The sequence below is a fragment of the Myripristis murdjan genome, chromosome 19 (genome assembly GCF_902150065.1).
Source record: "Myripristis murdjan chromosome 19, fMyrMur1.1, whole genome shotgun sequence".
Classification (NCBI taxonomy): domain Eukaryota; kingdom Metazoa; phylum Chordata; class Actinopteri; order Holocentriformes; family Holocentridae; genus Myripristis; species Myripristis murdjan.
This window is the reverse complement of record NC_043998.1, coordinates 3,308,220-3,322,763: the sequence shown is the minus strand read 5'-3', so window position 1 is coordinate 3,322,763 and position 14,544 is coordinate 3,308,220. Positions and strand designations below refer to the sequence as shown.

General features: G+C 43.0%; 1 protein-coding gene across 1 annotated transcript in view; it reads right to left on the bottom strand.

Annotated features, from left to right (window-relative positions):
* Window positions 1-14,544, bottom strand: part of fbxw10 (F-box and WD repeat domain containing 10) — a 56,951-nt gene that overhangs the window by 17,737 nt on the left and 24,670 nt on the right. Inside the window, exon 13 of the mRNA XM_030078352.1 lies at window positions 7,648-7,947. Coding sequence (XP_029934212.1) covers window positions 7,648-7,947 — 300 coding nt within the window. The remainder of the gene's footprint in view (window positions 1-7,647; window positions 7,948-14,544) is intronic.

The window sequence follows — 14,544 nt, the reverse complement described above, 5'->3', positions numbered from 1 at the left end:
AGCCAACAACTCCTACATTGTTAGGAGTTGTGTAGCTCCATTTCTCAGAGAATAGCATTCATGTACCTGTTTTCTCAGCAAAATGAGAGATGAGTGGAGGAATTACAGTGGAATTATTCTGGGATGTTAGACTCTGCCTGCTGAAAACTTCATGCCCAACATTTCAAGCATAAGCCAACATTAAATCGTGAGAGACAGACATAAACAAAATGGTAAACCCAGCTTGGTTATTTGAATTGGACTGCCCTGCCCTCCGAGCAACCAAGACCTTTGAGCAACGCTGACAAATCCCACCTCTGGCCCACCGCAGATGGCCTAGCATTCCACCCAGGCACTGAATAAAAGAGTAGGTGTTGATCCCTAATATCCCATGTCTAGAACTATTGCCATGCTGAGGTGACACTCACAGCCAACTCCAACAACGCAACTACATTCGGCATCAGCTACCCTGTAATAGCCACAATTGAAAATACCCCAAATTGTCCCACATATTCCATTGAAATAAAGCCTTCTCTTGTCTAGATACAAGTTATTCCTAGCTTTTGGCTTTGATAATCAGATTACTTCTTGATCACTGTACAAACAGTTTATTTTTACTCACTTTACCGCTCAGACTTGATTTGTAGATGAACAAAGCGCTTATGCCCCTCGCCTTCAGTCACATGGTGCAGTGTGGAAAGCAGTGCAGCTGAAAAGAAATTGCTCTCCCCGGGTTGGGTTCAATTACTTCTGTACAATTAGATAATTCATCAGTGCTCTCTGTGCCCCCTAAACCTGTATTATTTGGATCCATTGACCAAGCCACAGTCAGTCTCAATTCATGTTATTCTACCATTCCCCCTGCTGAAAGGAGAATGCCTTCATAATTATAAAAACGTTTATTTTCCCCAATTCATCCTCATGTTCTACTTTGCCACCACACAGTGCGAGTATGTGTGTGTGTGTGTGTGAGAGAGAGAGAGAGAGGGAGAGAAAAAGAGAGAGAGGGAGAGAGTGTTACTAGGTGAGTTGAGGAATAAAAATTCTCACAAGCTGTCAAAAACCTCTCTTTCTAAAGTACAAATAAGGAATTAAAAGGAAATCATACAGTGGTTCAATAACTTGTTTTACAAAAAGCCAAGCCAAACTCACACACCCTCACTCTTATGAAACCCACAGCTTCTTTGCAAAGTGTGCCTTCCCTGACTTACTGTAAGTGCTGCGGGAAGCCGAGACATAATTCATAACTCATTTACAGCCTGTCTCATAAGATCAGTATGACTCAGAATTTATGGCCAGGCATTATTCTTATTAGGCTTGTGAAATAAGGCATTAGCCTGTGTCATGCATTACTAATATTATAGTAAAATTCACTTTAACTAACAAGGGGTGGAACAGTGAAAGAAAAGTTATATTCAGTCAGAGCTCTGCAAGGTAGCAGGATGCCCAATTTTATATTTAATTTCTGAACTGATAGATAGATAGATAGATAGATAGATAGATAGATAGATAGATAGATAGATAGATAGATAGATAGATAGATAGATAGATAGATAGATAGGTATACTTTATTGATCCCAGACTGGGAAAACTTAAGTTTAATAACTTATGTTCCAGATTTATGTCAAGACTAATAACCCATATAACTAACATTTCTCTTTAAAATATGTCTTAAATGTATTTATTTATTTTTTGATGTAATATATATATATATATATATATATATATATATATATATATATATATATATATATAGACAATGCTCTAATATTTTAAGTTAGATTCTTTTCAGTATTGAGAGGCATTCATCATTGTTTACTACATCATAACAAGGTGGTGTGTCCTCTTTTTGAAACTAAAAAAGTCTGCCTGTGAAGGGATACTGGGGGGTACAGAGCAAGGCTGGGATTGAAATTTCATAGGGATAAGCATCCTTACATTTAAATCTGCTGTTTGTGTTGGACAGAAGAGGCACGAGCAAAGAGTATCGACAGCTGATTGCGTGTGAGGGGAGGCAAGCAGCAACTCATCACAGCCCGTCAAATTAAAGTCAAGCCTCCTCCGTCCATGAGATAATGATGCAAGACAAAATAAGATAAACAAAGTGAATGAGGCTCGATCCCCCACTCGGCTGCCCCACACGGATCCTGATTCTGCATGGCAGCTTTAGGAAATCCGGCTGTCCTGGGGTGTGTCAAATCCCACATGGAGGACCCAGGAGGAGCGAAGAACTCTGGCCTGGTTTCTTTGATTTCCCCTTTATATGACACGCTTCTCACATGACCAGATAACTTTGCAGCCCCTGTCGGACAGCTGGGCCAAGCCTGGGCCATCTAGGGCAGGGAACAGGTGGGAATCGGACGCCCCATTGGAAGAAGTTGGGAACCAATGACTGACCTATGGGGCTCCACAATTGAGAGCTCCCATTGGCTGTGGCCAGAGGAAGTCTTCACATGCTTGCATTACGAAACGGACCGGAGAGGCTGTGGCCCCGGGGCCGAGAGGTCATGCCTTTGGTTTACACTTGGGGTTTGGAGAAGATCTGCATGGATGGGAGGAACTCCAGCCATTTGTGATGCTTATAGACACATATTGTGTAAGATATGTGGAGGGTTTATCCCAGGACCCTCAAGGGAACTGTTAGCAACTGAATATTAGATTTGAACAAAAGCAATTAATTAGCATCTGTTGTGTCTATACAGCTGTCTAACCTCCCAGCCAGGGTATTATGTACAGCATGACTGCTGCTATCTATTGCATCAGTTCCTCCATTAGGGAATGTTGCCCCTTTATGGCCACTGTTTTGTAGAGGAGGTTTTATAAGGTCCCCAAGGGTGTAAACACAATTAAGGAATATCGATTTGATCCCTTTCATACCACCATCAAAACCGCCAAGAATCAAATCAACAGCTGCTGTTGTCTTAAAGTTTCAGCTCGTTTTAGTAGTGGAATGCAATTGTTATAAAATCCCGAGGAGCCTGTTTTAACCATGAAGGATAAAACTGTTTTCCTTCTGAAAATCTAAAATTAAAGCAGAGGCATTGCTGCGATGTGATGTGTTTTCCCACTGACAGTTTTTTATGGTTTTGCACAGGAACATTAGTCCATCATCTCCAGCAGGCACCAACCCTGGATCTCCTCACAAAATAAATGGCAGTCTTAGACGGCGGGACACAATGCTTCATCCTGCCCAATCCATTAACCCCTATCACACAGCACCCGCGCTGAAGATGGAATGCATTGATGTCCCACTGATAGACAGAAAGAGAGAGAGAGAAAGAGAGAGAGAGAGAGGATGGGGCAATGATAAAAGAGAGGCTGTGGAGGGAGAGGGATGCAAAGACAACATGAGAGAAAGAAAGAGCTGAGGGGTAGATGCAGAAAGAGAGACCGAAAGTCACGGTTAATGAATAGAGCTGCCATAGATGCATAACAGCAAAAATGTTCTGCAGTGTTTATTCTGATGCTTTGCCTCTCTAAAACTAAGCTTATCACTAATAATGAACCATTAAAGCCAAATGTTTAAGCATCAAGCTCCCTCATCTAATTCAAACTTTTAGCATCCCGAACACAAAGCGCTCGCAAATACTTTTCTCCCTAATCAGTTTAGACAGCCACTTACAGTAAGGCTCGACAAACAAAAATAAAGACACCCGCAAGCAAAACAAATCATGCATTCCTAAGAGTATTTCTTGCTTGTCTGGGATAAAGTCAAGATGGGGAAATATAGTTTGCTAAGAGAAAACAGTAGCAGCACGAGCAGCAGCCACGGTGGCGGGTTGGGGAGAAGTCAGTGGGTCTTCATTAAAGCCAAACCGCAGAGTGTGGAGGGAGGCCTAGTTTCCCCTCTCTCTCTCTCTCTCTGGGCTGAGCTGGCTGTGTCTGCCCCCTTTGTAATTAGAACAGACCTCCTCCTCCCACTGTAATTAACAGCAATACGATGTCTGCTGTAATTCAGCCTCCTGCTTTGTCATGCTGATATGTGTCTTGGGCCGGGCGGACACTGGGTGGGCCTCATCTCTTGCTGCTGTACTCCCAAAGAGTGTGAAAGTCTGGAGCACTTTTGAGGAATAAAAAAATTATTTTTTTTTTTTTTTCCTTGGGGGGGAAAAAGGAAATGGCGCATTCACACAATGCAGATTTAACAATTATTCAAGTTTAATCCATCACTATAATAATCTCAGAACATGAACATATGCAGTAATTTGAGCATTTCTTTTCTTTCTTTCTTTTTTTTTTTTTTGTGATATTAACCAACTTGACTAAGTGCTAAGCTATGACCCTGACACTGATTGAAGGCCTCTGCTCTGACAAAGTCTTCGTGTCTGAGCCAGCCATTGTCAAAGTCCTGGTCAGATGTCAGTGTTTCAGAGGTCAACTGAGGTCATGATCCTTGAGTGCTCTCATTAGTCCACCACAGGTATGATGTAGGCCTAATAACTTCCATCTGTGCAGAGGTGAATGCAGCCTCAAGTCATGCAGGGAAGGGGTTAGTGCTAGGGAAGTGGTGCGGGGGCAAAGAGGGGTTGCAACATGCCACCGACAGTCAAGACATCAGCACAAACATCGCGTGAGCTGGGAGATTTTCATTAGGCTTAATAACAGCACTCCCTGAGTTCCCTTTCAAATGATCAGAAAGGGTATGTCTTTATATTTATTTTCAGCTGAGGGGTGTCAATGAATGTTCCTCAAGGCTCCTCTGCTGACAGGTCAAGACAAAGATGGCTGCCATCAGACGCTCGCCAGATGCGTCCTCTGTTTTGATGTGGTGCGGAAGAGGTTGTGATTTGCTAATCCTGTTGAGAGGGCTGACAGCAAGAGCCAAGCGGTGCGTTTGATGCCCCGGGGTGTGGCATAATACCAGGGTGGGTTATGCTCCCTGGTAGATCCCCGTCCCTTCCTGGCTGTCCTTCCTCAAAGCATCCAAGATCACTAAATCCACCTGGAGAGCGTTCAGCCACTGTCCTGCTTTCCTCACTCAATCTTGTCTCTGTGCTAACAAGACTGTGATTGGATGGTATTTTTAACCTGTTTGTCCAAAGGTCCTTGGCATATTGAGGAAAGAAAAAACAATAAGAGAGATGAGTGGGAAGAAAGATGAGCCGTCATCAAAACACATTTGTGTCAGCCAGTGTCCGATGTGTTGTAGTAATCTATGGGAGCACTTATGTCTGTGACATGAAGGGGCATTCATCACATTCCTCCTCAGTCTGTGGCAGAAGAACGCTGGCAGAAGAATTTCAATGCGACACATGGGCAATACATCACGGCGGACATTCCTGCGTGGCGTGGCAAGACACGTCCGGCACATTCCCCCCGCATTCAAAAGATCCTCAGAGTTGCATCAGGACGGACCAACACTGCCCTCTCTCCTTGTCCAGGACAAGTTAAGCAAGGTTGGGGCAGGAAAAGGGAACTAAGCAACACTGGAAAAACAACCTGTAAAACTTTAAAATGACAGTGCCTATTACGCCCCATTGGTTTGCCCCTAAGATAGAGCAGGCACAGGTCAAAGACTATAAACATCTGGGTTGAAGTGCCTGCGTCTAGACAACAAAGAATAGTAAAGCAGTGGCTTTAGGCCAGGTAAGCTTTGCAGGAGCTGCAACACACAATCTATTTTTGTTTAAGCCAAAGACTGGAAAAGCACTTATCTCTGTAAATGGCACAATATCATTTTCCACCGTCCTGGGAGCTTTTATTGCAGCACAGAGACTCAGGGGTGCTAATTAAAATGGAGTTGTGTCCCTTTAACTACCTTTTTTTTTTTCTCCAAACCTGCGTCTCTGCTCTCTCTGTCTTCTGGTAGTGACTGTGTTTTCTCCATTAGTCAACATAAAGCTGTCAATAGCTTTCCACTAAGGGAGCCGAATGGCCTCAGTGGCTGAGCTCCTCACTCCTCCCTGGTAGCAAGATGTGATATATGGTCCGTGGAGATGTTTGTGTAACCATGCTATGAGAGCGCAAATAAGGTGTCAAAGATGGATCCTTGAGTGATACCAAGACTCCCTATAATGAAGCTATTCATTCTGAATGCAGTAGGCCTGCTCTCTTGTTAATGTGAGGAAACAACCAATAGCAGGTCATTTGTCTGTAACTACATCTTTTAAACTTGGAATTCCATTAAACACAATAAAGTTTTTTCATACCATATTTACTTTATTCTGCCCATATGCAAAAGGCACATTTGTGCATCAGGTAAGCACCAAGTTTATTCTATGCTTCTTTTTTTCCCCCAAACACAAGCTTGAATGAAAGGTAAGCACTTTTTTTTTCTTAGTTTAAATATAAGCAACTTTTTTTTATATCAGAGAAGATGGTTCTATGATCCTCCATGGTAGGGATCTGTTTATCATGCAGTCTGTGTGATGGGGCCTATGTGCCTTAACTCTGAATAGCTCTCAGATTCCTCAGGTCTGACACTGAAGGGGCAGAGCTCGGTGGAGTTGTGACATTTTGCCTGTCACTGTGAAGGCTTAGAAAGAGACACTCCAATAAACCCAGCTTTGACACGACTGGAGAGTGTCTAAATGCACTCAGTTTGAACTCACTGACCAGAAAGAGAGAAGCCTGCGCACTGACAGCCAAAAGCACCAGCACCGGAGCACCTCTTTGTGTGAACGAACAGTTTTTACAATGCCACTGATTTAAACGCCGTGGTTTTGCAGTTCAGCGCTTCCAGGCAGAATCCTTGCTGTTGTTTCAGATAAAAGGATGCGCCATTAATCTGTTCTATGCCTCTCTCAATAGAAGCAGATGAGTTATGAAACCTCCAGGTCATGAAAAATATCAAACAGTGGCGCAGCGGCAAACGGCACCATAAATGAGCAATTACCCCACAGCCTTGTTTAGACAAGACCTGCATGTGCCTGACATCAAATTTATTAAGCCATTCAAGAATTAAACTGTCAACAATTTAAAAATCAAATTACCCTGAGTGACAAAAAAATTACCCCGGTAAAGATTTTGAAAGATAATGTGTACGCCAAACACGCACAGCAGAGACTAGACAGTGAGACAGCAATTATTATATATCTTTCAGCTGATCCAGATCATGGATTCTGATGAAAATTTGAATTGATACCACTAGCGTTTGTTTACACTCAGCAGTAATGGAGTTTAGAAAACATTCTCTCTCCCTGGAGGAGAATGTGTACCCGAGCGCAGTCAGCCAGCCTCAAAACCAACATGCTCAAGCAGTCTCTCTTTGGATTTGTTTGGATGTTGCTGTAACACTGGTGAGATCACCGTATGGATGCTGGCCTGGCAGCCCCTACGTGACAAATCCGTTGAGGCAGTCTTTCCGAGAACAGGATCGGGTCAAGGTGCAATGTGTGTAATACGAACCGAATTTATGATTCATTACATGTCTTGTTTTTTTTTCTACCTGACACCGACGGGACGTAATGAAATCCTGACCTCTTTTATTGGTTTCTGCTACAGTCATGTCCACCTCTAATCGATTAGCATAAAAACATTATTCATTCCATGTTCACATCACACACACACACTTCCCTCGCGACAAATCACTTTGTTAGGGCCTCAACAGTAACAGCACAGTTGAAAACAGAGGACAGGAGCAACAATCAGTGAGGAAACGGCCTGCTTATGCAGCGAAAGCAGGAGAAATACAGCAGGAATGAAGTGAGAGGACAGGGAGGATTAGACAGGTAGAGACGCAGAGCAGCGAGGGGGAAGACGGGAAGTAGGGCTTCCTGTCCAGACAACTGTGGATGGGGTGTGATGTGGTGATGTGGAACATGGCCCGGGGCACATCCCTGTCTCTCTGCACGGCTCCCATTATCTCCCATAGGGTACAAAGCAGCCCTGCTATGGCGAGCATTTCCTGCTTCCTCTCCCGGGCCAGACCCAGGTATGAGGCAGTTACATGGCTTCCTACTGTAACCCAGCTGGAGGACGGAGGGGGACGGAGGGTAGCGCCTTGCTGGGTTTGCCTCCAGTCCAGATCTGGTGGGCAGGAGGCATTGTTAAAGAACAAAGCCTGTCTGTGTTTTGGAGATGCAACGCCACATGCAGCATGTTCAGAAAGCAAAGAGCACATCAGCATGCAACTGCTGACACAGAGTTTTACCTCTAGTCATCATTTCTCTCTGTTAGACTGCACTTGTACTCATGGAAATATAAAGAATGATACAGCCAAAAGTGTACTGATGAAATTTATTTTAGCGGAGATACCAAATGTATTCTGCTGAATTACAGGGAAATGTGTATGAAATGATGCACAAGCCATCAAAGCAACATATTTTCTATTTGATTTAACGGTGCGGCCACAAAACAATGGAATCTTGGGTTTGCATATTTCACTCAATATAAGCATGATGTAGCTTGATTGCAACCAGCAGATACAGAATATGTATGTGACACGGATGAACAGTATGGAAAACACTACGCTTTGAAGCTACTTCAGGGGAAATTTAGGGGAAAATCAGAGTTGAAACAATTGACATCAAAATATCACAAGATGAATGTACTCCTTTTAAGAATAAATCAAGTCAGCCGGGGCACCAATTGTCACTTGGAAGCAATTATACATACATACATATATATAGATATAGATATAGATATAGATATATATATATAGATAGATAGATAGATAGATAGATAGATAGATAGATAGATAGATAGATAGATATTCCATGAGATGTATGAATCTCAGTGAAATCCAAATGCCTTTTGACTGCATGTTCAACTGTGCTGTGTTTCTGGATGCATAATGAAGTGCATTTTCAGCAAGTGATTTTGTGTTTTTCAATCATTCAGAATGATCATAAATCGAAACTGTTCTACCTCCATTCCCTGGGGGATTAGATGCCTAACTTATTCTGTAGAGACAAAAAAAATATATATAGCAACACACCAGAAGAGCTGCAAAGAAACACTTTGTTGAAAACACTTCTCAACCAAATGCTCAGCATGGGCCTAAACAAAACATTTTTCTTTCATCCATCTGACATTGCCGTCCGTCTGCTGCTTGGCTCGGCTTAGCTCGATGCATCTGTTTGAGAAAAAAAATACAAACAAAAAAAAAAAAAAAAACGAAGGAAAAAAAAAGAAAAACACCTGCATATCTCTCTCCCTGCTGAATTGCTTAGAAGTGCTGCCAAGAGGAACCGGACAGATGTGGGGACTGGATCTGCAGCAGACGACTTCATCACTCTCTCCACTCATCCCTCTATATAAATCTCTGTCTATCACGCCTGCTGCAGTTGTTCTCTGAATCCCATTAGTTTTTGTCTGCTCTGCTGCAAAGGGCATCAGGGAAGGGCATTGGAGACGAGGAGGGATGTCAACATGAAGACAAAAGAATTGATGCCGCTCCATTTGCAGTGGGCCGCACCGGTCAGGAGCAACATGTGTGGTCCATCATGCCTCGTCCTCGTCTTATCCTATGTGGTGGCACGTAGCCATCCCCATGCTAGGCTAATGAGGTGATTCGCTTCCAAAAAAATGTGCTCTGGTTCAGCGGGGGACTGAGTCACAAAAGAAGTCAACGAGGACAAGCTATCAAAGGCCATTTCCTCTAAACCACTCCTGCCCCTGACCACGCTCTGCATCACCATTAAATGTGGTTAAAAACTCAAATTTTCTCATGCGGAGACCGATCCAGAAGAGGGAGGTGGATTTCAGGGATGTGTTTAGGGGATGTGAGCGAGCTAACGTTGATTATGTTTCCTGGCCGATCCCAATCTCTGTTTGTCCCTTGCTGTCTCCTTCTGTCTGTCTCCGTCTCCTGTTCCCTCTCTCTATCTCACGCAGATCATTCCTTCCAACTCTCTCGATGTTTCTTTGCCAAAGGAGGATCTCCAAACAAAGCGTACGGTTCTAATGGTAGGAGCCAGAGAGGAAAATACATGATTTCCGGTGATCCCGTTCCTATATGATCTCTTTTCTTCCCACAGTCCAATCCTTCATCCATCCTGTCTCTCTCGGTCCAGGTTGATCTCTCAATTTGAGTCATGGATGTGCTGTCCAACACCATGAACTCCTCACATGCAGCTTAATCTCCAAGTGCTGCGAACTAAGTTATCAGGCCATTTTCCTCCTCCTCTTGGAAACAGTAGAATTAATGGCTTGTTTGATCATCTGAACCAGATGTCTGAGATGGGAACGTGCCACCATTAGTACCGCTCACCCGTAAGCCTCTGCACAGACATCTGCAATGATGTGTTATATTTCACATTCAGTTTCACAGTCTATTTGTGAGTCAGTAGGTTTGACTTTCTCACTTCATGCTGGTAAAAAGGCACTTTGACACTAACAGGGTCCACTTGGGAAAATAGTTGAAGCTGAGTTTGTTGTTATAGTCTTGTGAATTTGACAATGACATTCTTCAGATTATTACCCTCTAATAAATGTGTGATTACTCCTCATATATTGGGTCAGAGCTTGGCAACGTGTCCGATCTTCTGACCTGTATATTGGTTCTTGGGGCCAATAACCAAGAGTGTAACATTCTTGGTAACTTCCTTGGCTTGTCACTTGGCACATATTAAATATTGGACATGAAGGGTGTGTGCAGTGGGAAGGGAGAGACTACAAAGGCGTTATTCATTGAGGGAGACAGAGGGGAGAATAAAATCCAGATTGGACAGAACCAACAAGAGTTGTTAAGGAGAGAAAGAGATGAAGGCTTGCTCGATTGGCTCAAGTGTCCACAAAGAAGTGCTTTTTGGACAGTTTTGAAATGATATGCAAGGCAATGAAAGTCACAGGCGCAGCGTATGGTTCTGGTCATGGTCATTATGACTGCCTCTCCCCTTACTTCCCTGTCTTCTGTTGGAGCATGAAAATAAAAACAACACGTCTCCTTTGACAAGAATGTGGGACTAATCAGAGCCAAAAAATCTGGCGCTCGAGCGCTTGTGGGCTTAGCTTAGATGTATGGAGGGTTTGTGGAATGTGCCAAGGCCTTTTTGTTTTTACGTCGTTGTCTCTCTCCATGCACAACGGTGTTCAATTGACAGTGCCCATAAAAGGTCCAACTGAATTGAATTTTGAAGAGGCATATCAATGTAAAAAGTCCCCTTTAAAAAAAAAAAAAAAACATCAAGAGACTTGTGACTTCCTATGAGCTTTGTGTAGCATCTCATACCACCCCATTAAGTGAATGACACTAACAACACTGATGAGCTGCTGATTGTTCCAAGATGCTTCAGATTTGCATGAAGGCGGTTCCTGGAAAAAAGAAAAAGAAAAAAAAAAACAACAGAACAGAACAGAACATAACAGCGCCTGTCCGTCCTTCAGCTTTTCTTTCCGACTCCTGCTCATCTGACAAAAACAAGAGCTCTGAAATCACCTCTTGGCCCTCATTGCCTGTGAGGAGAACTTCACATGTCACTAAGCCTGGTAAATCAAATCTTGTCTCCAAGTTCCGCTGCTGCTGAAGGAGGATTGAAAGAATCAACAAATAATGGGATTAGTTCTTCGTTGTACAGTATGTGATCCGCCTCCTAATGGGATTTGCTAGTGGTTTACCCCCTGAAAGGCTCCACCTTGGCACCTGCACTCTGCCTCCACCACCCAATCAGGAGATAGTAGCCACATGAAGTTCGCCAAGACCTGCAGATGGTTCTGGATGGTCAAGTGGATCCACCTTTTGAGCTGCTGGAGCTACTATCCATCAGGCTGGTGCTCCTCTTAGACTTGGCATCAGCCGAGAAAGTGGGGGATCTGTGTGCCTTATCTGAACATGCCTCCTACATTTCTTGTCCTACATGTGGACCTGCACCCCAATCCATCCTCATGGCCTGAGGTCGTCACCTCCTTCTTTGGATCAAGGGTCATTCATCTGAGAGCTTTCTTTCTGACCTTTCCTTCACTCACTCTCTGGATTTGTGATGCAATCCACAAGTGTTACAGCTCCTCTCTATGGCACTTTTCAGAGGTGGTCATCCACTTAGACCATTTTGCAGTCAGGGATATGACTAGAATTTCATATTTACTTATTTAATTATTTACATATACACACACACAACATGGAAACAGTAGTTACCCTGGATGTAACCTCTTTGTTGCTGAGTTTCAAAGCAGAGATGCTGGGGTGACTGTGTGGCTACTACCTCCTGATTAGGTGGTGAGTGCCAAGATCTTTTCTGAGGTGGCGAGGTGGAGCCTCTTGAGGGGGTAAACCAATGGTGAAGCCCATTAGAGAGCTGCGCATGTACTCATTGAGTTACAGTCAGGGTAACTACTACTTCTCTCATCTGTTTCCTTTTGTCTTTGTTCAGCTGATGATAAGTATGGCTCTTTCTTGTTATCAAGGAATACAAATGGTTGCCCCTTAGGCTATTTGGATTAAGTATCACAAGATAGTGATGTCAGTGTGAGTGCTACTCTGATGCTAAATGAAGAGTTATAGTTTATCTGTTAAAGCCAATATCTTTTTTCTAATCTTCTTCTTCCCTTTTTCCTTTCCTCTGTGAGAATCAAAGACAGACGCGATCAGAAAAAGTAGTTCAGAGAGAATATGCTTTCCAATTTCATCCCCCTGCAAAAAAAAAAAAAAAAAATCCTAACAGTTATACTGAATCCAAATACTTGGTTTAACATTAAATTAACATTGCTGAACTGCTGAAACGGTTACCTCTGCAAACACACAATAAAACTCAAAACACAGTCCTGAATTATAGCGTGCTCTTTTATGCACAATGCAAAGTGTATTTACAGCTGAGTGAGACCTACGTCCAAAGAGCATGTGTAAATCTCATTAGCTGTATATTCAACTGTCCAAGACGTGCAATTACTAAATTATAAATGTGAAATTAATCAGAAAAAGGGCTTGGTGTTTGTGAGAGGGGATTAATCTTGTCCTCGTTACGCCAGCAGCAAGAGGCATTATTCATGAACCCTCCATTTCTCCCCCCCACCCCCCCACTCCCGAAATGAGAAATACAACTCGAAGCCAAGACCAAGCATTTTCTCTCCAACTCTGCGGACCCTGACAAAATAGAATTGCAATTATGTGAAATTATCAAAACAAACAAACTGATGAATGACCATTGAACTCGGTGCGTGTGTGTGATTTTTGAGGGTATGCACACACAATATGCATTCATGCAAAAACAAGCTTTTATGAGTGAGTGAGGAAATTTAGGGAATTTAATTGTAGATTGGTTGCTGTTTGTGTATTTAACATTAACCGCTCTTCTCCACCTTGTGTGCCAGCAAGAGCAAACGGGCTTCTGCAGTTGCAAAGGAATGCAGTCTGAATAATAACACTGATATTATTTGGTGCCCAGACTATTAACAGGGAAGGCAGAGGAGGGGGAATACAATTATTCATCAAATGATTAAAAAAAAAAAGAAAAAAAAGCACATGTCAGGCACAAACGAACGATACTGAAAATGTTGAAGCTAGGAGGGATTTGAAACTGGTCATACCACTTAATTGAAACCGTACAGCTCTCAAGAGAAAATATCTGTGCCAAACACAAATCTGCTTGGCGGTAAAGAGGAACAGTTAGGGAATCTTTAACGGGCTACAATCCATTACGGAGAGTCATAAATGTCCTCAGGAATATACACATCATGGCAGAGTGGGATGTGACTGAACTCTTACAAAGACTCATCCTCATTTATGTGGCCATAAGCTGAGCTTTTATGAGAGCTGTGTATACGTTTTTGAACATATAGCCGGGGTTGTGTTATGAGATGCTAAATCTGCACGTAGCATACACTGCATTATGCATCAATGTCTGCACAACTGGGGGACAAAGATTGTTGCCTGTTTCTAACAAATCTTAAGCAAAGTTTCTTCATTCAATTCTTTGGTTTCCTTCTAATATCCTTCTAATAATCAAAAAAGGATGGTTCCTGTTCCTTGACTAGGCACCTTAAACACATACAAGGAGCTCAGTCCAGTTCATATAGGACTCAATCTTTGCGCTTTGACTCCACTTACATTCATGTCAGTCGTGATGATATATTCAAACCTGTAACAAATTACTCACTCCCCCACAGCTCCGTGGACAACTGGGGCGTCTCGGCTCTGATTGGTGGGCTCCGATCTCATTTGTCTTTGACACCCGGCGCTGGCCAGCCAAAGCTGCCATTCGTCTCCCATGTCACTGGCAGACCAGGGGAGTCACGCTGTGAAGTGAGAAGTCTGGTCTTCCTTAGGAACTAGCCTCAGTGCCAGGTATGTTCTGTGTCTCAAAGCCTTGTCAGAACCCCACCAGCTTGTCTGTCCAGTGTAAAATGTGGTTGGCAGATTCTGGGTCCGGGCCCAGCACTTGTATATCACTAAACCAGCACATTACACCCAATAGCTTGGATTTGCCTGTTAACACTGTTAACATGTTTGAATGAGATTTACAGTTGATATTGTCCCAACCGTTGAAAAGGTTTCTTCACTCGCAGATGAATAAAATCATTGCATTTCAACTGTCCAACCTCAAAACTTCATGGCTATCCAATGGGAAAATCATCTCCTTTTTATTAAATATTGTAAAAGTTCACATTTCGGAGACATGCATACACTGTGGGTGTGATGACCGGTCAGCCATCTGTGTGAGAACATGCCTTTGCTTATTCCTGAGAGTG